Source organism: Artemia sp. Qi Xiang Cuo, chromosome 11 (genome assembly GCF_049724085.1).
Source record: "Artemia sp. Qi Xiang Cuo chromosome 11, ASM4972408v1, whole genome shotgun sequence".
Lineage (NCBI taxonomy): Eukaryota > Metazoa > Arthropoda > Branchiopoda > Anostraca > Artemiidae > Artemia > Artemia sp. Qi Xiang Cuo.
The window spans coordinates 46,513,659-46,541,362 of NC_142804.1; the positions used below are offsets into that span (position 1 = coordinate 46,513,659).

Consider the following 27,704-nt stretch of genomic DNA (forward strand, 5'->3'; position numbering starts at 1 on the left):
ACTAAGCTTTATAATTTGTCTCGCAGTGCTATCACGTGCTGGTTCATTATGTCCCTATGCATTTAAATAAAGTTAACTAAAGTAAAGTTTTTCTAAGCTGTAATTTGAAAGTCTAAAATAAGTTGCTATAGACTGGTGCAAATTCTATGAAACACTGTATGACACAGGAAGGATAGATCAGGAGAATTTGTCCGTCTGCCTCGAAAAAGAAACTGTATTCAGAGAATCAGTCATACAGGCTGTATAAGATATACCAAAATATAATTGGAATCGGTAATAACTGGAATCACTGAAATTTGTTATTAGTTCAAGAAATGTACTTAACATCGTGAGACGCTCAGAAAAATCCAAAGATCTCATGATAAATAGATAAACGTGGAAGCACTGACCCAAAAATCACGCATTGTTTTCGAACAGAATCAATACTAAGTGGATTTTTTTAAATGTGTATGGCTGCTTTGTAAAATTTTTAATTGATTAAAAGAATCTTTACATCATATTTATTGTTTTTATATTGAGATTAAACATTATATGCCGAATTCTATCATCCTATAAATAAAAAAAAATGGACGTATCGAAGTTGGTATTTCCATAGGAAATAAAAATGTTATTTTTTAAGCCTTAACGAAAAGCAGTCTGTTAATATTTAATTTTATAAGTATAATTTTTCTTAGTTTTTATTCATAGCTTTCATAAGTGTTTTTTCTTCATTACTTAGCGCCATCTATCTAACTATTAGTTTTTCCTGAAATAATACTTGTATTTTTGAGAAAAATGTCTGTAGTAAGAAAAATTGTACACAGCAACTTGGCACCAGCAGCAATCGGACCTTACAGGTATGAAATTGGTTTATTAAGGGTGTTTTATTAAAAGTTAACAATTTTCGTACTTAAGTAGCTATATAATCTGAATTAATGTTTTCTAGTTCCAAAATAGATGTCTCTGCTCCGTGGGGCAAACAGTCTTGAAAATGGTCGTCTTTTGAAGAGCCTTTTAATCAAGTTTATACCCTGATCAATGAATGGCAATATCAAAAGAAAAAAAAATTATTAAATGGAGATAGAGTTAATAGAGGTATATCGATAAATTTAGTCATTGAGAGGCAGAGCCATTTTATATTTGTCAGGGGAGCTACATTAGACTAGCTATAGTATCTGAAGTTCTGTGTTCTAAATGGAAAATAGATAAGGCTGCTCAGAGCCATTCATAAGTTCGGTGGTGCCCGGGAAAAATCAATTCCTGCTCCCCCCCCCCTCCTGACTCAAAAATGAGCAAAAAAGCTGGATTAAAGTGGGAAATTCCCCAGCCGTGGCGCCTCCAAGCCATGACAGCTAGGGATGCCCCGATTGCCCCTCCCCTAGGAATAACACTTTTTCTCCTACATAGAGCAAATAGTCACGAAAGTGGTCAGTGTTGGACACATGTAGCTTTTTTTCAGCACCAAATTACAAAGAAAGTGGCAGCAATTCAAGGATGAAAAGCAATTCAATAAATGGCATCAAGTTTTATTGTGATCATCAAAAAGAGCCTGAAAACCCTTGAAAATGATGTCAGAGCAAGGCTGATATCATTTTGAGGAGTTACTAGCTTTTATTAAAAATTCCTGCTAACTTGTTTTCAAAATAACATTTAACTTTTAAGACTAAGGAAAATAATAATTCAGCTATTTCAATCCTCCGTCATTTCTTTCTCTTCAGCAGGAAAATCAAAAGAACTAAGCTGAGATCAATCATTCACCTAATAGTGTATTTGATAATTAGTTTTGAAAATCTTGTGCAAAAGGTACTGTTTTTGCACTGCTATTGTTTGCCCACTGATTTACTGAAATTGGTGCCAATAAAAAGTTAAGTGTGAATCGAATTGCTTTTAGTCCTGCCTTCAGGCACCAGGTTAGAAGTTTGTTTTAAGCAGGTTTGGCAAAAATTGCTTCAAGTTCTTTGTATTCAAAACTTGAAGGGATGTTTATCCCACAGCTTCCAAGCATGTTTAAAATAGTTTTTTCAAAATTAGAACATGTCAAATTTTTTTTTTCAGCTGGGTGTTAAATTTTAAACACAGCACCCAAATGTGCAATGAACCCATTGCCTAGAACAATAATCTGCACAGCCCATGTCCAAGTCTACATTGGATGTGGGGTGGCTAGAAAATGGGCCTCAAATTAATCAAAGAAAAAATTTGGGCAGGGGTGTATCCTTAAATTTGATCTGACAGGGACTGAACCCAACAGTATTGATTGGGAAGGAGGAGGGGGGGGGCCTACTACTATGTTCACAAAAGTGTTGAGTAACTAATTACAGAAGTTTTTATAATTAAAGTGGTCTCATGCTAACTAAGTGGATCTATTCACTGGTTTTCCTAAGGTCAATGAGAATGTCAACTTGTTTCTTTAATTATAGCCAGGGTTTTATTATTAGCTGACAAGTCATTCTCTGTTAGGTTAGGTACTTTTTTGGGTTAAATTAGCTTACAATACATAACAACAACATGAAACCACCCTTGCTCAAATCTAATTCAAACTCTTTATTAACCTCCAAAATCAGAGAGTATAAAGAAAAGAAAAAATGAATAAAAGCATCACCCTGGCCATAATGCAATATAACAAAAAAATAAATTAACATAAGTACTGGCAAATACAGGTCTGAAGGCCAACTTATCTCCTACAAGCTGCTGCCCTTTTTGCTCATTTATTTATACCTCATAGGCCTCAATTTTTAACCTAAAAAAGAGGAATGATTAAACTGCTCTTTTTTTCTTGATTCTCTGGTAAATTTATGGTATAGAATAAACACCAGATGAAAAAATTAGATACATCTTAATTCGCCCCTCCCCTCTTTTTAATGCTCTTTCCTAATATAATGATAATCTGTAATTGCGTCCCAGTCTGCTTCCTCTGTGACGGAGGTTGATATAGCTCTAGACTAAATACAAAAGTCTGCTGATTTGTGGGTTTATATTATCTGGCTGGCTTATCATAGCATTGGAAAAAAAAACTTTATTTAGCCTAGGGCTAAATTATTGTAAAGCCAAAAAAATGTTCTGAAAAATACAGAAAAGCTTGATATTTAAATAATTTGAATTGTCTATATTCATTTTTTACCTAAGGAGTGTTGAAAATTTTCAAAACTCTTAAGTATATCCCATACTCACAATAAGGTAACGTACCTGTTAGCAATAGGCTACCATTATACCAGCATTATCTGTTATGCATGCTACCTAAATAATTTCTTAGACCATATTGCTTTTCTATTTTCCGAATTTAAGAGAGAAAAACGGATATAATTTAAATAAAACAGTAGAAAAAAAAAACAAAAGAAAATAACAAACTTTAAATAATAAAAATCCGAATACCTCGACTCCACGTCCGAGAGCCTTCATCAACGTGAAAAAAAAGTTAAAATTAAATCAAATTAAACGCGAAAATATAAAGTAAAAACAAAACAAATAAACACACACACAAAACAAATAAACAAAGAAAGCTCAAATCGTAATTGATTTTACAATTTCAGATTTCTGAAAACGTTTATCTTTAAACACATGGTTTAAATTTTGTAAATTCAACTTTTTTGTGTGATTAGTCTCGTTACTTGTAGGAGATAAGATAAGATATTTATGTCAAAAAATGTTTATCACAAGCTCCCAGGGGCCGAATTCGCGTTTCGGAATCATAAAACCAAAAAAAAAATAAACAAAGCAAACAACTAAAAAACTGGCAAAAAATGCCAAAAAAACAATATCAGAATGGCAAAACCGTTCATAAGTCAAAAATATTATACTTGAAAATGATACTTGAAACAACGATTTGGTATTATTTTATTTATTTTACAATTTTCTGAAAACTTTTGTTGCGTAATTATACTAGTATGTTTTTTGCTAAATTTAGGAATAATAAAATTGAATTGGTCTTTTGCTACCCATAGGCTACACATAAATAATTTCTTAGACCACACTGCTTTTCCATTTACAAAATTTAAGAGAGAAAAAATGAGTATAATTTTAATAAAACTATGGGAAAATAACAACAACAACAAACTTAAAATTATAAAAATCGAAATTTTTCGACTCCACGTCCGGAAGCCTTGATCAAGGTGAAAAAAAAAGTTAAAGTTAATTAAATTAAACTCAACATATAAAAAAAGACAAAAAAAAATGCACAAGAAAACAAAAACAAGACAAACAAATAAATGAAACTCAAATCTTAGTTTCTTTTACAATTTGAGATCTTTGAAAACTTTTATCTTTCAACACATGGATTAAATTTAGCAAATTTAACTTTTTTGTGGGACTAGGCTTGTTACATGCACTTAAATGATACTTGAAACAGATTGATCTTTGTATTATTCTATTTTGGTATACGATTTTGTTATTATTTTCCCGGACGTCGAATCGAAATATTTGGGTTTTTATTACTTAAATTTTGTTTATTTTTTTCTGTTTTATTTTAAATTATACCGGTTTTTTTCTCTTAAATTCTGCATGGTACCTACCACCAGGCTGCTAAGTTGTTTTTAGCAGTGTGTTAGATTTTCAGGAGTTTTATGGAGGTTGCTGGTAGATAGTTCACTGATGATGGTTTGCTATTCATATGGTAAGTTTGAATAAACTGGAAAGAAGGTGCTGCTTGCAAGTAGTACTGAAAAGCAGTTTCTTACCCGTAAAACCCTTATTGTCAGCTATTTTCATTGCCAAGTAGAAAAAATCTAATTCATATTTTGAAGGCTTAGAGACAATTTTACCTATGTCTCAGAAGTTACCACTAAGGATAAAAATGTACAGGGATTTCTAAAATAATGTATTCTACCTGCATATGCTATTAACAAGTCACTGCAAAAGTGCAATAAAAATTAGACATTCAAAACAGCTAGAATCTTAGGCTACATGACATTTTAATAAAGTATTTTTTTTTACAGTGATAAAGATTTTCTTATATAGTAACAAAATGAACTAAATTGGACTACTAAATTGGACTTTACTGAACATCTACACAGTGGATTATCTTCAAGTAGAAATAAACAAATGCAGGAGTTATATATTAACATTAAAAACAATAAATAAACAAATATTGCGTTTTCTTATTGTGAGTATTTTGAATTAGCATCATCTTTTAATCAGACTAGGAAAAAGAAGAAAAAAATTTATTGTTAGAAAAAGAAGAACCTCATAAAAGCTCAGGCGTGACCCTCCATTTAATTTGTATAAAGTGCAAGGACAAACCTATAAAAAATTATTTTGATGACAAAGGCCGGAAATAAGGTTTTTCACAAAGAAAGATTTAACGTTATTATAAAATTAAGGTTTCTTATAATTTTGAGTTTCAACAGGAGAGAGAAAATGGCTTGTATGAGCCTTGCCCTTATATGATTAATTTAAAAAACTTTTTCCACGAGACAAGTGTTTCAAGAAAAGTAAAGAGCTCCAGTAAGCCAAGAATGGGGAAAAATAAAGTCAAATAATCTTCCAAGCGTAAAACTACCACAAATCACTATCAATAAATAAACGAAACCAAAAAGGGAACGAATTTAGAATGAATAATTAAGTTAAACTCAAAACGAGAAAAAATCAAAACGAGTAGGGCTGATCTGCCCCATGCCTTCTTAGGACCAGAACACAATTTGCACTTTACTGAAAAAAAAAACATACAAATGGCCGTGGATTCTCAGTTTAATTGACATATACTGACATTTCTTCCTTTGGGTTTTAAAAAATATTTCATTTATTAAAGTAAGAAAGGTGAAAATGTTTCAAGCGTATTTTGTTTTCAGTAAAGCGCAAATTGTGTTCTGGTCTTGAGAAGGCATAGTGTTATCAGCCCTACTTGTGTTAATTTTTGCTCGTTTTGAGTTCTGATAAGGATAGTATTTCTGATAAGGATGCAGTACACAATACAAGGATACGGATACAAGCTGTATACAGTTCTAAAAGAATCGTGTTTTTCTTATTGAAGTTTTCCTATTCTAGTTTTCCTAAAAGAATCGTGTTTTTCCTGTTAAAGTTTTCCTATTTCGCAGGTCTCAATTGAAATTTCATCATCTTGCTTTAAAGTTTTGAGTTGATTTTGTTTTACGAAATTAATTTGTAATGGGCCTCACTTAAACGTTCTTTGATATTTGATATAGTTTTTGTTAGTAGCCTATTGCCATCATCTTTAATAATAGAAGGGGACTGGGAGCCTAAAAATAAAAAATTCAACACAAAATGAAAAACAACAACAAGTGATTGAACTGACATAGACCAATAAAAACAATAAAGGGACACTACTCGAAAAATAATTAAATATCTCTGTAAACACGATTAGAATGGTATTTAAATTTAACCGAATATATTTCTGAATTTTGATAGAGTCGGTTTTAGAATAGAATAGTTTTTCTCTCCCGGGCATGGCCGTACCCAGGGTGGGGTTAAGGGTGAATGTTTGTCTGACTCGTAAAAACGTAACAAAAATGGATATAAACAAATTTTTTATGCTTTTTAAATTTTTTTTTGTGTTTATTGATACTTTAAAGACCACATTCTTAGTGGGATCGAGCTCCCCATCCTCCCCCTTAAGAATGGTCTTCTTTAATGACTGCTTTAAGATACAGCCAGTAGTCCTATGTAATTTGATGTTTTGTGCAAGAAGATATCAACAAAAATATCCTCTAAGATATTAATAGTTCTGTTTTACGAATTGTTTCCCCATATTACTTTTGATATTAACTTGTTTTTTGTCGAAAAATATCATGAAACTAATATTGTTTATTTTATGTTTAACCGTAAATTTGACCATTATTTACTAATTTAGTCATATGAGTAGATTGGTGCGATATCAGTAGTCAACCCTGCGTATGACTTCCAATATGCTAGAATCAGGCTTTTATAGTGCAGTACAGTCATACCTTAACATAGTAAGTACAGTTTATAGTAACATAGTAAGTGTTTTTATAGTAATTGCAGTCTTACCTTCTGATGCATTCTTACCTTAAATACCTTTTTTTCTGTTTATTTTAGCCAAGCAGTACTTGTGAACCAAACACTGTACGTTTCTGGACAGCTTGGAATGGACACTGGATCTGGTAACTTAGTTGAAGGTGTTGCAGCACAGGCGAAGAAAGCATTAGAAAACATGGGACACATCCTTGAAGCAGCTGGTGCTTCTTACAAGAATGGTATGTGCTTATTAAGCATAACACAAGTGAATTACCATGGGCAAGGGTACCCATAGACTTTTTTGCAGGATTTTGGACACGCGTTCAGAAAAATATTCAGGGAAAGACTGCAAATTAATTTATATTTTTGGTCTTCAGTGGGGGAAGGAGACATTTCACCATTTGTTCTGGCTTTTGGGTACCATTTGTTTGGCTATGGAATTGGGAAATAAATAGCCAAAAGCAGTTTCCAAGGAAGGTCAAATGAAACTTCAAATATATGCGTACTGAATACTAATCTTAGCACTTTTGCTTCTGTTTGCTTGGTTTGAGTACTGTTGTTAGGGCATAATTATGTTTAGTTTTTACAATGGTCCCCCTTCCACCTCATTAACCCTTCAAACCCATGGCAAGTATTTGTGATCAAGGTAAAAGTCAAGGCAGTAGTATTGATAATAGCCAACGCTATAGCACTGACGAAGCAAATACACATGCATGTCAAACAGGGCTGTATATTACAATTTGCTACATATCTGTAGCTCCTGGTCTTTGGTTACAGCTCATTTACATTGGGAGTTAGCTAAAATTGAGAATTAGCTTACGCCATGGTTTTAGCTAATGCCATTAGCTATTTCTTCAAGGAAAGATTATACAATTAAGAAAATTAGAAGCATTTCTATTTAAATCTTGTTAAGAAACATATTACAGGCTTAATTTGAGAATATTCCTGGGAATAAAGGTAAATCATAGATTAATTTCTACCCTCTCCCCCAAGCTCCTTCTATATTTATCTAAATATTCACTGAGAGTTGGGCATTTTGGGCACAATAGCTCCTTTTTGATGCTTCGGGCACACTTCTCCCCCAATTAAATAAGAAAAAAGAGTGGGTTATTTAGTCCTGTTAAAGCCAGTCTCCATTTGGCAGATTCTGCAAATCTGCTATCTTGCAGAAAAAGCAACGTTGAAGGTTGCAGAACCCGACTGGCTTGGTATTTGGTCAGCCGTTAAGAAATTTTAGAATTTATTTCACGTGATCAAATAACCAAATACTTAGACAAGCAAATATCTAATGACGTAACATTCATTGTATGGAGGGGAAAATATCATGAGAATATAAAATTAATCAGTCAAACAAGAATTTACGAGCAGTCGAGCAACTTAGTCTTGGACACATGACCAGATCAACAATTCAAAATATTGAAAGGGATTTTAAAGTAAAATACATTTAAAGACACCAAAACAACTAACAGAATTATAATGCCCCACATCAGCAGCAAGGATGAGGTACATAAAAGAATCAAAATCAAAGTGAGCAAACCTTGGACCAATAACTCCGCAAAATTTAGCTTTGAAACAGTTAAAGATGAGTTTTATTTGCATTGATTTTGTTAAGAGTCAGCTTCAGTCTAAACAGATTTGGAAAAAGGTAACCTTCTCAGTCGCAACAAAATGTTCTCACTTTTTTACTCATTTCAAGGCTCTTTCGTTTGGTGGTTCTCGATCCCCCTAAACCTTGTCTATATCTTCACCTAATTTTTTGTTTTTTTTTTCTTCGATGTCATTTATTTCATTTAGTGGCGTCAGTTCACATAAATTTAGAGGGAGGGGAGGGAGAAATATATTTTTCAATATCTAGCCGGGGCAAATCGGTCGTTTATTCCATTTTTTTAATGAAAATACACTAAAAAGTGGTTTTCAGAATTTAAGGGGCTCATGCCCAGAGCCGTTCCTAGGGTTGGCGGTTGAAGGGATGAATTAATTACAGCGTCCCCTCCCGACTCAAATATAAGCAAACAAACTGATTAAAAGTGAAAAGTTTGATCAATTTGGGCAACACCCCAGCCGCGGAGCCCCCCATTTGTGGTGCGCGGGGCAGGTGACCTTGTCCCCCCCTTTGAAGGGCTCTGTTCATGTCCCCTTTTCTCCGTTGATGCCGCTGATTGCATTAACTTAACGAAGCCATTTTGGGTAGTATCACAGTAAGTATAAAATATAGGCAACCTGGAGAAAACTGTTAGGATGTTTGTATACTTTGAGGCCTGTACGCAGGTGGTGGGCGTCTACGGGACCAAAGGCCTCTCCTGTGTATTTACCTGATAATCACCTAACTAGAACAGATGATTTAACTAGTTGATAGCAATAATGCTTCTTGTGAAGATTAGACACGTAGACAGGAGGAGGAGAGTGATGAAATAAAACATTTAACCAGTTTTCAGTAATTAGTAATTAATAGCAATAATCAAAGCAGTATCCAGGGGGGTTACCGAGTTTGAACCCCCCATCCCTGAAATTTTTGTCAGACTCATAAAAAGTAATAAAAATGCATACAAACAAATTTTTAACATGTTTTTAAAGTTTTTGTAACCTCCGTGAATAAATATCCACCCCCCCCCCCCGAACGAAAATTCTGGATACGGCCTTGGCAATAATACATCTTGGCATATCATTAGGCAAGTATGCAAGACCTGTTGGGTCTCTGACTTTTTTCTTAAAGAATGGTGTAAACCTATTTGTTAAATAGGAAGGCTTTCCTATTTGTGTATGTTTTTGGCGTATTTTCCAATACAAAAAAAAACGGAAAGAGGATTTCAAAATGTTATTTGGTAAATAGTGAAATCCCACCAATAGAGGAAGTTATTCAAGAGGAAAGGGAACTTTTAAAGTGCAAAATCAAATAAAAGATAAAGGAATTTATTGATCAGTTGTTGTATCTTAACATTTGGGGAGACCCGGGGCTTAGAGCCTGCATACCCTACTAGTTTTTCCCTTACCCTAGAAAAATGAAAATAAATCTTGTAAAGTTTCGGCTTAGTTTGCCACCTATATTCAGGTTAGGTAGCCAAAGAATACACCACAAATAACGCAAAAGCCTTTAGAAATGCTACGGGTGGAAAGAGAGGGGGAAGGGGGTGCTACGTAGTAGCAAAACTTCTGTTTGTAGTAATTTCCGTTCATTCTAAGTTTCCTTTGAATAAGATTACATTTCTGTTAAGTCTCTTTAAGTTCGATTTCTAAAATTTTTCCTGCGTATGTTCTCTAATATCAATTTAATTACAATTCCAATAACAAATTACACAGCAAACGGTAATTGTCCATTATTCAGAACACACTCGAGAATTTTCATCTGTAAGATCTGACAAAAACGGTTTAGCTATCTGTATTTGGCGACAATTAGCTTCGGCTTAGTGGAAAAAGTACGCTGTGGGTATATTTTAATTGCATATTTAATATATAGAGTTGGTATTTTGGTTAGGTTAAGTATTTAATATAATGCTTTCTGTGGGGCCTGCCTTCCTTAATTTTTTGCTGTAGTTCCCATAATTTTGTTAATAAAGTGTTATATTTTAATCATATTTTGGTATATTTCAACTTCGCTTCTTGTGTGTGTTCTTAATAATAGACAAGAACCAAAAAGGATTAGATTTAAAATATTTTGATGACAACATTGTCGTAGTTTAGTATCCATGTCCATAAGTAAAGGTTTGAATCAGCAGGACAACATGAAGTGATGAAAGGTAGCAAATTATAAATCTTCGAGTTGACACCGTTCTTTAAAATAATATTAATTTACTACCTTGTGGTTGCGTAGTGGAAGAAACCGAGCTTTTTCAAACCAATGACAATTTTTATCTGCCATGTTTTTAATTATTTACTTTTTCTCTTAAACTTTCCTTGAACTGTGCAAGTTTTATTGTACCTATATCACAGAAAAAACGCTCTAGCGCTGTTTATAGTAAAGAGCCCTAAAGTTTCAATGCATGACCCCCCCCCCCCAAAGCTACTTCATATGGAAGGGGTGGTTGTATAAACTTCGGTGGGGGCTCATTCGATTGGAAACTGAAAGTTCTAGTGCCCTTTTTAAGATTCAAAAGTGATCAGAGGGTAAGAAGCCCCCTCTCACGCCCTTTTCTCCCCAAAGACATCCGATCAAAATTTTGAGACCGGCATTTTGTTCAAACCTGTCCAAAAATTAAGTAACTATAGCTCCGTAGTAGACATAACCCCTGCAATCTCACAGACAAGCGCTGCAAGTCATTTAAGTTACCCATTATTTACATATTGCTTACATAAGGTTTTTTTACTGGGAAAAGGGGAAAAATTTGATCAAGGGTCTCCAAAAGTGTTTGGGTATTAAGGTGAAACTTTAAGGAAAATTTGAGAGGAAAGTCGAACATAGTCAAAACATACATTGCGCATGATGGCTGTCAAATAGGCGTATGAGTAACACCTAAGGGACGGTTAAGTTTGTTAGGTTTGAACTTTCAGGATATGTTGAAGAGTCATCGGAGGGCAACCTGCCCCCGGTCGCCTTGCTCTTTTAAGATGCCCCTTCTCTTCAACACTGTTCGAAACTTGGAAATGTCATTGCCATTATAATTGATAGCTCAACGAATGATCTTTTGCCCTTTGTTTAAAAGGGTCCTCAATAATATGAACAGAGAAACAAGAATTTTGGTTTGTTGCGTTTTTAATTTTTTATTTTAAATTTTCCCTGAACTGTGTAAGTTCTATTGTACCTATATCACAGAACAACGCTAAGGCGCTGTCTATAATAAAGATCCATAATCATAAAGCCATGATTTTTTCCCCAAAACCACTTTGTATAGAAGGGGTGGTTGTATAAATTTTGGAGGGTGTATATTCGATTGAAAGTTCTAGCTTCCTTTTTAAGAGTCAAAAGATACCAGAGGGTGAGCAGCCCTTTCCCACAGACATCCGATGAAAATTTTAAGACAGGCATTTTGTTCCAAACCTTTCAATAGTTAAACTCCGTTATAAGTACACTTGCTATTGGTAATCCCTTTAAAGGTCAACGATTGCCAGATTGCAGAGAAATGGCAGTTTGGATCTGAAGTTTTCTTTTAGCTTGAAAACGTTCACTCTTTCGGTATATTCTCTTTAGAACATTCGTTTTATTGCGCTTGTGAATGGAGATTTAGCCAAGTAAAATCTAGTCCGTCTAAAATCTTTTTTCTTACTAATTCAATTAATTCTTCTTTACATTTGCTGACTTTAGTGTATTTTCGGTCTTCCGTCTTTAAAATTTCTCTTTTCGTTTGTTTTCCTTCTCGTGTTTCAACGTCAGTATATATAACTCACATTTTCTTTTAGTTGTGAAGACTACTGTACTTCTTGCAGACATGAAAGATTTTGGGAGAGTCAACGATGTGTACAGAACGTGTAAGTACTACAGTTTTGAATTTCTCGCAAAGGCTCCTTAAGTATCTGTTAGAGGGAGGGGGTGCGTTAAAGTACCAAGGCCATCAAAATGAAAACATTATTTACCCTTTGATTCCATCTTAGATCTATTCATTCCTGAAAACGGGAATTTTTGATGATATTTATTTTGATTGTTCTCAAATAACAAGATGTTTATTTTCGTGTACAATACTCTCTTTTATTGCCAAACTGAGTTGTGAAGACCGACAAGCGGACACCTTTTCTGTTTGCACAAAAAGCGGAATCAAGCAACTGTACAGCCCAAATATAGGTAAGTATTTCCATAATCAGCAGGTCGATACATCCGTTTGCTATTGAACAACATAGGATAGTGGGAATATGTAAGAAAAGTGATGTTTTTGTAACTCGAAGAAGAGTAGGATTCTTTTAATATGTCAATTGAAGAGATAAATACAACAGAATATGATAGCCTAATTGACCTTTCTAAAAATATTCTTTTGCAGGTAAGCCAATTAACTAATTATTTGAAGTGTTTAATCTTGAGTTGTCAATACACAAGTTGAGTTGTCTTGAGTTGTCAATACATAGCTTATATTTTTAGATGTTCAGGGATATACACATTTATTTTCAATTCCTATTTTGAAACAGGACGTTAGGGCTGTATTCTTGCATCGTTTTTATCAAGTTACTGTTTTTTTGCTGGTTTTAGTCAATTTATTTCCTATTAATGGCAGTGTCTGTCTTTTGCTGCAGAAATCAGGAATATTTAAGCTTTCTAGATCTACATTATGACATATCTTTTTGCTCATTTTCGGCTGGTCTTTCACACACATTCTTTGTTTTCAGGTTAGGTTACTTGGCACCCGCGAGTTTCGAAAATTTTTACCTGCGTTGAAGGTTTTTTCATTAAAATTGAATTCTTGGTCTTTCCTAATTTTTCAAGACGCGTTTGTGTAAGTTTCCACTTCGAATTTAAAGACATAGAATTCATGTGTTGTGTTCTTCGTGCTTTAAGGTAGAAGATGTCTCTAATTATTAAAGATCAATCAGGATTTCTTACTTGAAATGAATATTGATGACACAATTCAAGTTTTTCGCAAACAATGACCAAAGACTTTTTTCCTTTACTAAAAAACGACAAATGAAGAGAAAGATGAGACCACGCTCTAAATTTACAAATAAGGGAGGGGTGGTTGAATGAAACTACTCGAATCCTGGCTCTATAGTCGTCAGTCATATACGTCAAGTAAATCTTAATTACAACAGCTGGTATTTTGTAATGGACAACTTCTTTTAGCAAACTGTCTAATAATATAAAAATTAAATAAAAAACAAGTTTTTTCAACTGAAAGTAAGGAGCAACATTAAAACTTAAAACGATCAGAAATTATTACGTATATGAGGGGGTTCGCCCCCTAGTTAATACCTTGCTCTTCACGCTAAAGTTCGAATTGTGTTCCAGTTCTTTAAGAATGACTCCTGCATCACAAAGCAGTTTAATTAGAATAGATAGCTCTTTTGAAAGTACCAAAGAAACTATAGCTTAAAGAGCGACGTATTGACTAAGGGCGAACCCCTCATATACGTAATAATTTTTGTTCGTTTTAAGTTTTAATGTGGCTCCTTACTTTCAATTGAAGAACTAATTTTTTTGTATTTAATTTCTGATCGTTTTTTATATAATGCTGGGAAATCCGGCGCCCCCTTCATAGAAATGTCCATTCCCCCATGAAAAATCCTCCATTTAAAGATCCTCAGACGTACCCCCGACCCCTCCCACCAGAAAAAATTCCTCCTGAAAACGTCTGTAGGCTATACTTCCCAATAACCAATACTGATGTAAATAATGGGCAAACTTCATAACTTCCAGCCCTTTCCCAAGGACTGTGGGGTATTAAGTAATCCTCAAAGGCATAGTTATTAGATTTTCGACTATGCTAAACAAAATGGCTATCTTAAAATTTTGATCAGGTGACTTTGGGAAACAATGAGCATGGGAGGGGGGCTAGTTGCCCTCCAATTTTTTTGGTCACTTGAAAAAGGCAATAGAACTTTTAATTTCTGTTCAAGTGAGCCCTCTCGCGATATTCTAGGACCACTGGATCGATACGATCACCCCTGGGGAAAAACAAAAACAAATAAACACGCATCTGCGATTTTTCACCTGGCAAAAAACATAAAATTTCACATTTTTCAGATAGGAGCTTGAAACCTCTACTGTAGGGTTTACTGATAAGCTGAATCTGATGGTGTGATTTTCATTTAGATTCTATCTTTTTAGGGGGTGTTTCCCCCTTTTTAGAAAATAAGGCAGATTTTCTCAGGCTCGTAACTTTTGATGGGTAAGACTAAACTTGATCAAACTTATATATTTGAAATCAGCATAAAAAACCGGTGCTTTTGATCTATCTATTGGTATCGAAATTCGATTTTTTTAGTATCCGTTACTATCGAGCCGGGTCGCGCCTTACTTACAGTTCGTTACCACGAACTGTTTGATAGATGTTGTTAATAGCATGAGTAGCCTACTATAACTAAGCATATGCTACTGCATTTCCTAAGCCATGTTCTTTAGTCTAAGATTTTGTACTGCTTCTTTCCCATTTTATAGTTAGAAAAAGGCTTCTTGAGTTCATTTGTTTTTTGCAGAGGAGGAAAGAATCGAGAATCATTCTATGGACTACCGCGAGGCCGGTGTTTAAGGGTTTTGAAATCACTAATTGCAAAGATGAGGCTACAGTTACATTATAAGTATCTCAAAATGAAACAATACACCCTTTTCACGAGTTCTATACAATTTCGACCTCAGTTTCTATCCAAGGCTTTCGGAGCTTGTGTATGTTTAGAAAATTGCGCATGATTTCCACAATTTAATTTTGTTTGACTTATATGACATTTAGTCCTAGTTATTTGGTTATTTGAGAGATTTTAGCCAATAAATAGCAGTAAACGCCAGATTTTACTCTTTAACTAAGTTATTCTTGCCCTCAAGTAAAATATATTCACCTAAAGTGTTCACTTCAAACTCTAGTATGTGTGCTGATAAATAAGATTATTCCTCGATATTGTGTGTCGTTGTACGAAGTATTAGTGAATAAGATTAGATAACTTACCCTTAGTGTTTAAAGAAGTTTTGTATATTAACTTATTGAGACGACGACCAGCTTAGCTAGAATTGAATTTTACTTATTAAGAAAGATTGTCCGCACAAGGTAATCTTTTGTTCAGATAATAACCCTTAAAGTCTTGTATTTAAAAGTTTTGGTGATCAAGCACGAGACTGAAATTATAATACGAGCCTTCTAAAACAAAACAGCATGTACCTAAAATTCTTCAGAAATGCTTTGCAATTTCCGTCCAAGTTTTTCATGCAAGGATTCTTGATCTTGCTTCTACCACAATTGAGTGTTGCTTTGCATCCCTCCCCCTTTAGGGTAGATCCATTTGTGCTTTACTGATAAAAGAATATGAATTGAAGCTTTTCTTTTTTCAAAAATATTTTTTTTTTAAATCGAAATCCCGGTTAAAATTTCAGAAAGTTTTATCGATATGGGTGTGTTCTAATAGCCAGTTTAGTTTTAGTAGCACAGTTTTAGAATAATTTTCACCAAAGTCGTTAATAAGGGTGTTGGAGTTCTTAATTATAAATGGCTGCAATTGCAATTTGGGCGTCTTTAAGCCACATGCAGTATGCCTGTTTCTCTAATTCTTCCAATTTCTACCACGATTTTTGTCAAAAGATTTCGAGCTCGTGACAATAACAAAGCGCAAAGGACATGGTAACTTTTTTGGAGAATATACGGGCTGGCAACGCAACCCGTACTTGAGATAATTTCTGTTATTTTTGGGTTTTATTTCCTTATTCATAGTAATTCTGATCTTCTTTTCTTATATGTTAATTTCTGATCGTTTTAGTTTAAAATTCTTTAATTTTTTAATCGTGGAAAAACTTGTGTTCTTTAAATTTAATTGCTTAGAATGGCGCTGTCAGAATTGCATTTTGGAGTGGTTCCTACCGAGGTTATGAAGGGAGGGGTACGGGCAATATAAGAGAGGTTTCATGAGTTACTAGGGTAGGCGTAAAGTAGGAGGAATTATTCATGTCTTACTCTTAGATTTCGTAGTATCAGGGCCATTTATGCGCTATATCTGGCAAAGTCATATATGAGACGTTAATCCTTGCGGTCAGCAAAAAGCTGCTTAGTAAAGAGATTGCCTGTAAAGCTGCTTAGTAAAGAGCTTGCCTGTAAAGCTGATCCGAATTTGTAATGGAAAGAGAACGATGCCGTAGAAGCTAATGTTGGCCTTCTGGTCCCGCTATAAAAACTGCTCGCGAAGCATGACTGGAAATACATTATCAAAAATATAAAGTGAACACTATAACAACAAAGATTAAAGAAAGATTTGATGGGTAGATTCAGTTGGAAGGCGACATATTTACCTCCCATCTTTAGATATATTTATTTACCTACCCCTAGAGCCTAGAAATGTATTTTCATTGGTAAAACATTGTGGCCACGTCTCAGAATCGGAACTAACCTACAAAATTTTACTATTGAGACAGTTGGATTTCTTATTTACACATAATTTTTTCTTTTTTGTTTTCCTGTTTTACTTGCTCCTTTTTATGATGGATGTTTCATGTCTTGAAATGAGGTGATTTATTATTTTGAAACATGGCACTTCGACTGTGCAAGTATTAAAAGAAGGCCGACTGAAGGTATCTTTGTTTTATTTTCTAGTTTTTACTGAAAATTTTCCTGCAAGAGCCGCCTATCAAGTTGCTGCCTTACCAAGGGTAAGTTAGACATTATTAATTTCTTACAATGGTTCGAGGGCAATCTAAGGAATTTGAGATTTGGGTATATACAACTTCACAAAAATAAATTGAGGTGATGAGAAAGTGGGTGATTCAAACGGTTTATGTTTGAGGGTTGACGAGAAAAGACTACGTTCATAAATTCTTGGGATAAACTTCGATTGCTTTACAATTTACCCTAATTTGCATATAACCTGCCCGTTTTTTCTCTCCTTTTTTTCTTTTAGCGAAATAGTCTCAATCTACCGTATAATAATTGAAATTTGTCAGTAAGAAAACTAGTTTATTGGAATCCGTGTATTTTGCCAAAAGCTGTTTGTTAAGTTGTTCTCAAACAGACGATCAACAGGACACTGTGTGTCCAACTGCAACTTGATCTTCCTGATTTACATTATTGTCTATCCTCCGTCTGATATTAATTTAGCAAGCGGTTTTTGTCAATGATCTCTGTCGTATAAAATGTCTGGTGCGTTCTTTAAGCGTGGCGGTGACGATATGGTCCTGCAGTCTGTTTTTACGGTACGTGAGTGCAGTAAAACTGTCTTATGCCACTAAATTAAAGCGCTTGCTCATCATCGACCAGATTGTGTAGTTGGGCATTTGATTCCCAATTTTGAATTTTGATTCAGATTCTAGAATTGGAATCTTACTACCTAACAAGATCATCCAATTGGATTATCAGGATGCACTTAAAAGTTCAAATCAGAGGGAATGTAAAAATAAATCTTCTAATAAAATTCTACAATGCAAGATAAGCCACGAAAATCAGCCACACTTTTAGAGACTTGATTGAGCAATTTAGACTAGTCACTTTTCATAAGGCCAATTTCTGATTTAAAAAATGTAGTCGCTTTAATAACAATCCGAGGTATGTGGTAACATCGAATGATGAAATCTGAATTTTTCCGACTGGACATGAAAATACAAATCCATATTGGTTACGCAAAGATTGTGCGAACCGAGCGGGTTATAACAGACGTTCTCTAGCCAAACTTTACATGACTTTCTGCTTTTTATTCTTCAGGCATTAAACTTAAATGGTAACCGGATCAATTATTTTGAATTCGGTAAATTTCCTCTCTTTTACCTCGGACAAAACTAGTTCCTTGCGAAGAATACGATGGTTATAATTTAAAGGTTGGACATGACACCGAAAATTCCCCAGTTCAGATTTGGCACACGTATCTTGCTCACCACCGCATTGTGCGATATTTTCGTTTATCCTATATTTTTCTCTTGTTTATATATATTTTTTATAATATATAGAAAAAAACGGTTTGTTTGATATATATATATATATATATATATATATATATATATATATATATATATATATATATATATATATATATTTTTTAGTGTTCACAATTACTTATAATTAGTGTTGTGTGGGTTACAAAGTAATAGACTACTGATTTTGAATTAACTTGATTGTAGAAATTCCTATTTTCAATAATATTCCAATGAATCTAACGTCATAAAGAAAGAAAAAACTGCATACAAACCTTAGTTTTTGTGTGCTAGAATAGCTATAATAATTTTTTATTTCTAGGGTGGATTAGTGGAAATTGAAGCAGTGGCGGTCATTGGAAACATCATCGACGAAAAACCTGCCAGCCTTTAAGATAAAAATATGCCAATATAATAGTACAAACTTTTATTTAGAATATATATGCATAAAATGAATCAATTCGTATATTGTCGCAACGGGATCAACATTTAACATACGCAAATCTTTAGGGTAGGAAATTCACACAGCCAGAACAACAAATACAAAGGAAACAAAATCATATCCTCAGCTATTATAATGCACAATCATGAGCTATAATCAAGACAAAATGTTTGATGACAGCGCGCAAGAAGGGGAGAGGGGGGTGGGGTGAGAAATTGAGCATTTCTCCCAAACTGCAATTTTATTGCATGTACCTGAATTATGGAATAAAGAAATTAGACAGGCCTGAAGTTTTTTCCAGTGTTAACAATTTTTCTTCAAAATAACATCCGAGATGAATAAATTATTTTTCCTTGAGTTAAAGGCTTTATCACATAGAAAAAAAGAAGTAAATCTTATTTAACATAAAGAGGTAATCTTGTGAGACTCATCCGATTCTGAACCAATCTTGCAATCAAAGAACAGAGGAAACCGGAAAAAAAACGTTCCGATGCTGAGTAAACGTGGCTCTTGTATTACTTGAAGGTCGGTTTCCACTCTAATTTTGAATAAGCGCTTACTTGTAAATATATTTTACGAACACCAAGATCCCCCAATCCAAAACTCGACATTAGTTTACACTGGGGATTGTTCGTTTGGATTATACAACCAGCCAATTTTATAATTTACTGCAATTTTGCTGATTCGCTAATCATTATTATGTGAAAAATATTGTACTGGGTCAGCACTGACTAAGTTCAGTCATAAGTGCGCAGGGACGTCGTTTGGGGGGGGGGGGCCTGCCCTCCAATAATTTGGAGAAAAATTATTATATAGCACATGCCCCTTGACTATCCGGATATGGAACCCTCTTGCCCCCAATAAACAAGGCTGGAGATTCGCCCCTGTAAGCGTGGATAGGACTTAATCCTCGGAATAATGAAAGTTACTCGATCAAGTTAACTCGGACCAACATTTTAACTCGAACGAATTGGTCAGTGTTAGTTGTGAATCGGCGTAAATTTTAAGCAAACCAAACGCATTGTCAAGAATATTCGATGACAGTAAGGGAGATAGAAAATTAAGTAATTTAAATCGAATGCTTAGAAGAAAATCGGATATATGAATAATAAATATGTGACACCAGATTAAGCATAGAACTGTTTACTTATGCATTTCTCATCTCGCCAAGGTATTTGTTTGTACGGTAATGGAATTCATCAACGATTCAACCACTACATGATAGAACAAATATCTATTGAAACTCTTTTGAAACTTAGCGACGTTATTACAATGGTAACAAAAACCTAGAACACTAGAACCACAAGTCCTATAGTAGTGCTCAGTCGAAAAAAAAAAAAAAAAAAAATACAGGCCTGTGGAATTGTAAACTGAGACTCGCTAGATGGCAATAATCATTTTCTGAAAATAATTCGTTTAGTATCTTCTCTTGAAACTTTCTATAGGTAACACGAATTACCCATGCGCCACTCTAGGCCAAATTGAGGTCTAAAAAAATATACCATCTTCGGGATTCAGACCAACAACGAACAAGGTTCCCATATAACATCAAGAAATAATCTCGGGAGATGCACAAGCTTTATTAATTCTTGGGGATACTAGGACGAATTTATTAATGTGATTCTAGAAACGATTTGGACAAATATCTGGTATTGCGTAGAATTCCAAAGGATCTCGTAATATATTCTAAAGGGGGTGGTTAAAGCTTTAAATGTTACGGACATAGAATAAGCCTGGAAACCCCTAGTCTGAAGGTATTGAACTGTAAAAAATGTCACAATTGGCGCGCTTTTATTCCTTCAGAAGTTAGGCCTCGCTCCTCTCCGAAGAATTGAGACGTTTTTACAGTCCCTTTTGTCCTCCTTCCGCTGCCGTACTCAGACGAGAAAAAGAAAATAAATTTCAACATTCAGAATTACTCGTATTTCAATTCATATTTTTTATGTTTAAATTGACGAATGGATATTTCCTGTTTTCTTTTCTCTCTTTTTTTTCAACCACACAAACACAACGAACAAAATGGCAAGAATATAGATGTGAGAGGAAATAGGAGAACAGAAACAGGACTAATAACATCGAAAGAATAATATAAATAACAAACCGATCACTTATCGATAATATTACTCACTAATTTTAACTAAGTACGACCCTGGGGCACATCAAATTTAAATGGTGGGATCAAAGATTTTTCCGAAAATGACTTGGAAATTGAGAAAGATATTCTATTTTATTTATTTATTTTATTTAAGCAAGGTAGACAGGCCAGTATTGGGATAAATTTGTTTCAGTGCGTCGAGTTATTAAATTATTCAGCTGTATAGTACAAATTTAAGAATCTTTTTTCACTTAAATCCCACCACCTCCCACAGGAAACCATTCCCGTGAGACAGCCTTACATTGCCTTTTCTGGGAAATGTTTATGGTACAAGCCTAGAATCGGGGCTACTGAGAAGGAAACATGTTAAGAAAACAATTCTTACTTCATAATACGCAGAAGAATTATAGTTAACAGATTTCGAAGACGCTTCCACTATACTTTACCCCCACCCCTAATGTGAAATATATAGCCAAAATTATATATTTCCCAGGCATTTCACCATGCGTCACTCTTGTTTCAACCAAAGTATCCGTAAGTTGAATTAAGGCTTATGAAATCAAGAAACGAAAAACACATGGGAAACATATAATTTCGGCTATATATTTGCACATTAAGAGGTTGGAGGTAAAATATAGTGGAGACACCTTCAAAATATATTAACTCAATTATTCTGCATGTTACAAAGTAAGAATTGTTTTCTTGACGTTTCCTTCTCAATAGCCCCGATTCTAGACTTTACCATGTTTAGAATGCAAAGAATGTTCGAGGACGGCCAGGAAGCAGAGACAAGGATAATTTAAGCCCCTGTAACACATGAGAAAATACAAGCGCTATTTTATTTAACCTTCATAAAAAATGACGCTTTTATGGCACAAAAATTGTCGACTGGGCCCCCCTCCCCCGATATATTTTTCGCGGGGAGCTCTTGGATACGCTTTCCCATTTTGGGCATGGCAGCATATATTACAGATCAAAATTAATTCTATAAGATACTGAGCCTTCCCTGGGGGGGGGGGGGGGAAGACAACATTTCCAGAAACATCGTTCTGCCAGGAGGACAGTTTAGCCACAGAACAACAATTATTAAAATAACGTATTCCATAATAGACAGATAGAAAAGTACAACTACTGAAAAAATAGAACAAAACAAAAAGAAAGTGATCGACTTTTCAACTTTAGTATCCTTTATCAGTATATTATAACAAGAAAAATAATAATGTGAAGAGCCACTCATTATTTTCTAGAGGCATTAAAAGAAAAAAAAGTTTTTAGTGAAGGGCTAAAAAAATCTTTCCTAGAAATTTAAATTATTGATGAACTAGTTTTCTATACCCTTGGAATATCCTAACGTCAGGCAAACTTTGGGAAAACAATTCATTTATGTTTAAACATGTTTCCTAAGTTCGGATACCAAAATTCAGACTGAATTATTTTTAAACTATAAAAATGATTATGCAGAAGTATGACGACTTAGAATGTTTCATTCTTGATCAATACAGGGTGGGCAATTCCGCAAACAACCTCCGTAATGTACTTTTATAGCTTTTCCCCAGTACAAAACAAGAATATCACGAATGAGAACGAGCGAACACAATTCAGATGCTGCCATTTTTATAATTATTAAGGTTGGAGCCCGTAGCTGCACATGGGTCCTGTCTTCAACTGGGACGGGGGGTTCGGTCTGGAATATTTGGGCTAACATTAGGAATGAGCCCTTCACCTGCATACAGGTAAATAAAAGACACAATATAGGTTCCAAAGATCACTTCTAATGTTTAAAAAACAGCTATGCAGTTCCTTGAACTTCATAGAGTGCACAAATTATTGAATCCTTTATTTATTTTTTGTACTACATCAGAATGAAATAATGTCTTGCTTCCTATGACGAATCTCTACAGTATATGCTCTCTGATTTGACCTTATTTCAGTTCAGTAATGCCATATTTGTCAATTCACATTTGTTGCATTATCTGGCCATCATCAACAATCGCATTAAAAAAACAAAAAGCATTCAATGTAGATAAATGGGGGCAAAATTGATTTTCCGTAAAAGAAACTTTTTACTTTAAATATAATCATACTATATATACAATATCAATCATCAGTATCATGAGCGTGTAATTGAAATTACGTAAAAGGTGATAATATTGACCATAAGAATAAATTTGTATGGCAATTCTGAACTAGAACAAGGTCAATTTCCAAAACATCTTGTTTCCCTAAAAATTTTACGGGGTTAAAATATGATTCTTCATAACGTAATTAAACGAAAAAATTAAAGAAAGAGCGCGGTAGCCTATTCTAAAGACCTATAATAATTCAAATATGACTTTAGCCCAGGTGGTAAAGGTAACTCAGAAATCTTTGACTTCATCATTTTACTATACTTCTCTTCACTCAACTCAGAGCAAAAGCCCACTGGTTTTACTGGTGCCTCCCCCTCCTCCTTCTTTTCAGTAGGCGGGGCTTGATGCCCACTTTTGGTGCCATTTCCAGCGCTACTACCCTCGTCTGACAGGTCACCAACACCGCTATCAAATTTAGATCGACCATTATTGCCATTGGGAACAGGAACATTATCTCCAGAATCTGAAGCAATAGGCATGTTTTCAAAGCCCTCTGAAAAAAGAAATACAATAATTAATGTTTTGCAACAAAATGGACAACATTTAATGTTATTTAGAAACAGATACAAACGCAGAAATTGGGAGGAAGACCTTCCAACCCATCTACTCGGAAACCTTGACATTTCCACAATGTTCCATTCCCTATATTATTTGCCTTTTCTGTTGCGTTTGGAGCTCCCAAAAATGTCCCTATCCTATAGTGAAATAGAACATCAAAATGGCGGGAAAAAACTGCACTTTCGTGTTGACACCATTATGGTCTACAGGAAAAACAATTGGAGAATAGCTGCCACGAAAAAATCCTGCATTAACCACAAGATTTGTAGCATCTGATGCGTAGAATGACCATGTGCTACTGCCCCTTTACACGCTTTAATCACTAGGTTTTAAACATCTGTTGAGACGTACGTTTTGGTCTTGTTGACTTGACGAAACGGCAACTGTAGGAGAAAAATATCTTTAGAATGAATGAATTGGAGATACCTAATGTCATTAAAACTGACATAAGTTTTCTATTCCAAACAAACATTTGTAAAAAGCAGGGTTAGGTATACCTCTCAGTACAAGCGCCGCGTGAAATTACGACATGACGCAGACTGACATACTAACATAGTTAACGTACGAAAACAGCAAAAATAATAATGCTTTAAAGAAAGAAATGAGCCCTCTTATTAGCAACTCACCACAGGACTAAACCACTCGATAAAAATGGCAGCGCAAAATCGCTCAAATTTTTGACTATTTTTACAACAAGATTTGCTCAGTTAATTGATATTTTGAAATAGAACATTTTTACATATTAATACCTTGAACGGGCAGCTACCAGGACGCAATTTGCCCATTTTTCCGCATTCAATTGTTGTTGAGACAATTTGGCTGTCCTCTGCCAAAAGTAGGCATAACTTAAGGGCATAACTTAGCCCAGTCCTAGGCCATTTATCATTTTTTTTTTTTTTGCTTTATTGGGTATCATGAGTCAACTATTGATTGAGAATAAACGAAGAATAAGGGCAACCCCTCAAAACTACCAAACTTACATATAGGTCTGTAGGGCTATAGGCTATATTTAGCCCATTCAGCAAAACTGTGATTATGCAGCAGTCTATAAAAAAACTATGCTACTATATTTAGTATAAAAACTATGGCACTACTACTATATTCACAGTAGAAAAAACAATAGAAAAAAGTAAGAAAATATTGTTAATTTCTCCCAAAGCATTTAGTCGTAGGCTATGATATATAGGCTACCAAAGTTAACATATTGCATAGATTTAATTTCACATGGCTATTTGAGGTTATTTCTCATCGAAAGACATTTATTATGTCAAATAAAGCCAATTGAACAAAAGACCCTCAAAATGATCCAACCTTTGTATGTACCCTAGGGCTAAATAAGGATTTTATTGTTTTCATTTTAACTAGATCTAGAAAGCTGATCTTTGGTAAAGGCCTTTTGGTAAAATTCAAGTTTGGATTCTTTATGCTATCAAGGAATACATTGTAGTTAAGTTAGGTGAGTAAAATTCTGAGGAATGCATTTGGAATGCCAATGATCGCCCAGGAAGATATTTTGAATCACCTGCCTCCATTCTTTCCACATCTAATGGACATGAACCTTTGCAGAATAGATATTCTGCTCAAAAGAGGCACAAGAAAGTTGTGTTAGCCTTGCACTGTTGCCCAATCCCAATGTGTAAGGCTTTAAAGATCTGTAAGTGTATTTCTTAAATTTAAGATAAAACCTACAATATTGTTTATAATTCTACTGAAATAGCACAAATTTCATTTTTTAAATAAAAAAGACAACACTGAAAACTCAAAATAAAGGTAAAATGGTTTTTGCCAGAACCTATCTAGGTTCTGTCATACCTGTCATGTATACAATCTTCTAAGCCCTAGAAATAAGAAAAGGGCAGACACTGTATCTTGGCAACCCCTTCCCAGGGCAAATTTTTGGTCATGGGTTGACTTGTTTAAGTTTCATTCACCTTGCTCAACAACTTTCCAAAGTAACAAGAAGCCGCTGTTCTTTCTTTCTCCTTCCCCCAGAAAAAATTACTAGAGCCTAATTACCATTCAAAAGCCTTATATGAGTGCACTAAGCTCAGTTCCTAAAGGAATATACAAGATAAGCTTTCAAATTATAGCCTGTCTAAAGTAACTTGAAGGTATAATAGACACACCTTTCAGACTTAATAGTGATGTGCTTCTGCTATCTATGGGTAAAATCTTCATATGATCACACCCAACACGGATTTCATACTATATAAAGTAATATCTACCCAAGGAATAGAGATAAGTTTTTCAAAGTTTCCCACAATTGATAAGTCAACCAAAAGACAAAAAACAAAGTTTTGGACAATTTTTTGTTTTGAGTAGTGTATAAATCAAGCCTCAAAGAGTTTGTGAAACTCACTAATTTTCAAAATCCAAGGTTAATTGGGAAATCTACCAAGGAAGACAATTTAATTCTATTTTCACATTTCTGTCTGAATGCTGTCTTGCTAATGGATCAACCAACTGTTTATCCAATAAGAAAAATAAATTTTCAAATGGACTACTTTAAAGAAAATAAACTAAACAAATTTGGAAATTTAAAAAATAATTCATGGTTTGTTGTGGCTTAAATTATCAATCATCAAGGGGAAAATAGTACTATTTTTTGCTGATTACATCCCTGGTTGTGGAAAATGTCCCTAGTACACTCCAATTAGGCATAATTTATTTGGCAAAATCAGTTTCTAAAAACTGAAATATATTGTTCTATTTCTTTTTTTTCCCTTTTCTATAATTATCTGTCAGTAATAATCTTGTAATAATATAGACTTCAGTCTTAATTAAATTGAATCTTTTGCTGTGCTTTTTTTGTCACATCTTCTTCTCTCTTTTTTATTGCTTCTTCTTTTTGACAGTTTTCTGCTGTCTCTATCCAAGCATTTGCAATTTGTTGCTCTAACAGTTCTGTATTTTTTCCGATGGAGGCTAAAGTCAGAAGAAGACTGAAATTTGTTTCAAGTCTTAAGAGAAGAAAAAGACTTGATTTTGCTTTATGCATTTGTGCCAGAGCAAGACGCCTGAATCAGTTCCTGCTATTTCAGGGTTAGCTAAGATTCAGACATTGTTAAAAAAAATACTTCATTTCTTTTATAATTTAAGCAACTTGCCTCTGAAGTGGAAAATGAATGTTTCTTTTTAAACAAACCGAGATGGGGGCCCTCACGTCAGAAGAAAATGTTTAGATAACTCCCATGTGAAAAACTGGAACCAGGTACTGTCAGTGACAAAAGAAGAAATACCAGATCTAGTAACGATGGTTGTTTTGATTACAAACTCCATTTTTGTTTTGTGCCAAACCTGGTAGCCAGAAGAGGAGAGGTGACAAGTTAAGGCCTCTCTTAACCACAAGTGCCTTTGAAAATATTTTTATTAAAGCAGAGAAGTTTGCTGCCAAAGAGCCAGATGTCTTTCATCAATGCAAGGACGTTGATCTTGTTGCCCATGAGTCAAAGTACCACGATAAATGTTTGCAGTGATTTCCTATTAGGAAACCAAAAGAGGTAAAAGTGGACTTTAAAGCTACTATATTTAAATATTTAATTCAAATGATCGTCCCTCATTAAATGTTGGGAGAGTATACAAGACAAGTGAAGTGTATGAAAAGTTTTCTATTCCATTGATTGAGCATGGATTTGAACCAGAAAGAAAAACAGGGACATTATTTTGGCAGCTCATATTGTATGTACAGAGAAACATTCGGACCAACTTAAGTCTACCTGAAAGATGCTGTCTCTCCTGGTCCAGTTGCTGAGGAAGTGACAAAGTTTACTTTTGATGTGGCTTTGAGCACTATTGTTGTTTCTGATGATGAACATTAGCTGATGAAGAAGGGTCAGAGAGTGATACTGATTTTGTTCCTCCCAACAAAACAGATGAGCACTGATAGTGAGAGTGACATTGAGGTTAACTGTAACCCTGACATCTTTACTGCTGCTGAGAGCTCATCAGGAAGAAATATGAGATCAGCTAATAGGTTTTCTGCAATCGTAAATGCAACACCAGAAAACACTTATCAATCAAGCAACAGGCGGAGCTTTTACTATATCATGAACAGGCTAAAAAGAGAAATGAAATATTTGGCTAGAAATTGCAGGGCTGAGTCAGCTCAGCCCTGCAATTTCTTCTGAC

General features: G+C 34.5%; 2 protein-coding genes across 3 annotated transcripts in view; one reads left to right on the plus strand and one right to left on the minus strand.

Annotated features, from left to right (window-relative positions):
• Positions 1-716: 716 nt before the first annotated feature.
• Positions 717-18,818, plus strand: LOC148947044 (2-iminobutanoate/2-iminopropanoate deaminase-like). The gene is made up of 5 exons (XM_089096832.1): positions 717-836; positions 6,985-7,142; positions 12,235-12,303; positions 17,046-17,101; positions 18,675-18,818. Exons 1-5 carry the CDS (start codon positions 775-777, stop codon positions 18,744-18,746), a joined length of 417 nt encoding a protein of 138 aa, XP_088952958.1. The 5' UTR covers positions 717-774; the 3' UTR covers positions 18,747-18,818.
• A 2-nt stretch (positions 18,819-18,820) lies between these two features.
• Positions 18,821-27,704, minus strand: part of LOC148947045 (protein-L-isoaspartate O-methyltransferase domain-containing protein 1-like) — a 57,124-nt gene continuing 48,240 nt past the window's right edge. For both annotated transcript variants that reach the window (XM_089096829.1, XM_089096830.1), the window contains exon 8: positions 18,821-23,511. In XM_089096829.1, coding sequence (XP_088952955.1) covers positions 23,189-23,511 — 323 coding nt within the window. In that variant the 3' untranslated portion in view covers positions 18,821-23,188. The remainder of the gene's footprint in view (positions 23,512-27,704) is intronic.

What these genes read in the sequence shown, in the direction of transcription:
- LOC148947044 (XM_089096832.1), top strand. Translation starts at nt 775, where the DNA reads ATGTCTGTAGTAAGAAAAATTGTACACAGCAACTTGGCACCAGCAGCA. An exon ending in GCAGCAATCGGACCTTACAG is followed by an intron (nt 837 to 6,984) that starts GTATGAAATTGG and finishes TGTTTATTTTAG; the next exon opens with CCAAGCAGTACTTGTGAACC. An exon ending in AAGTTGCTGCCTTACCAAGG is followed by an intron (nt 17,102 to 18,674) that starts GTAAGTTAGACA and finishes TTTTATTTCTAG; the next exon opens with GGTGGATTAGTGGAAATTGA.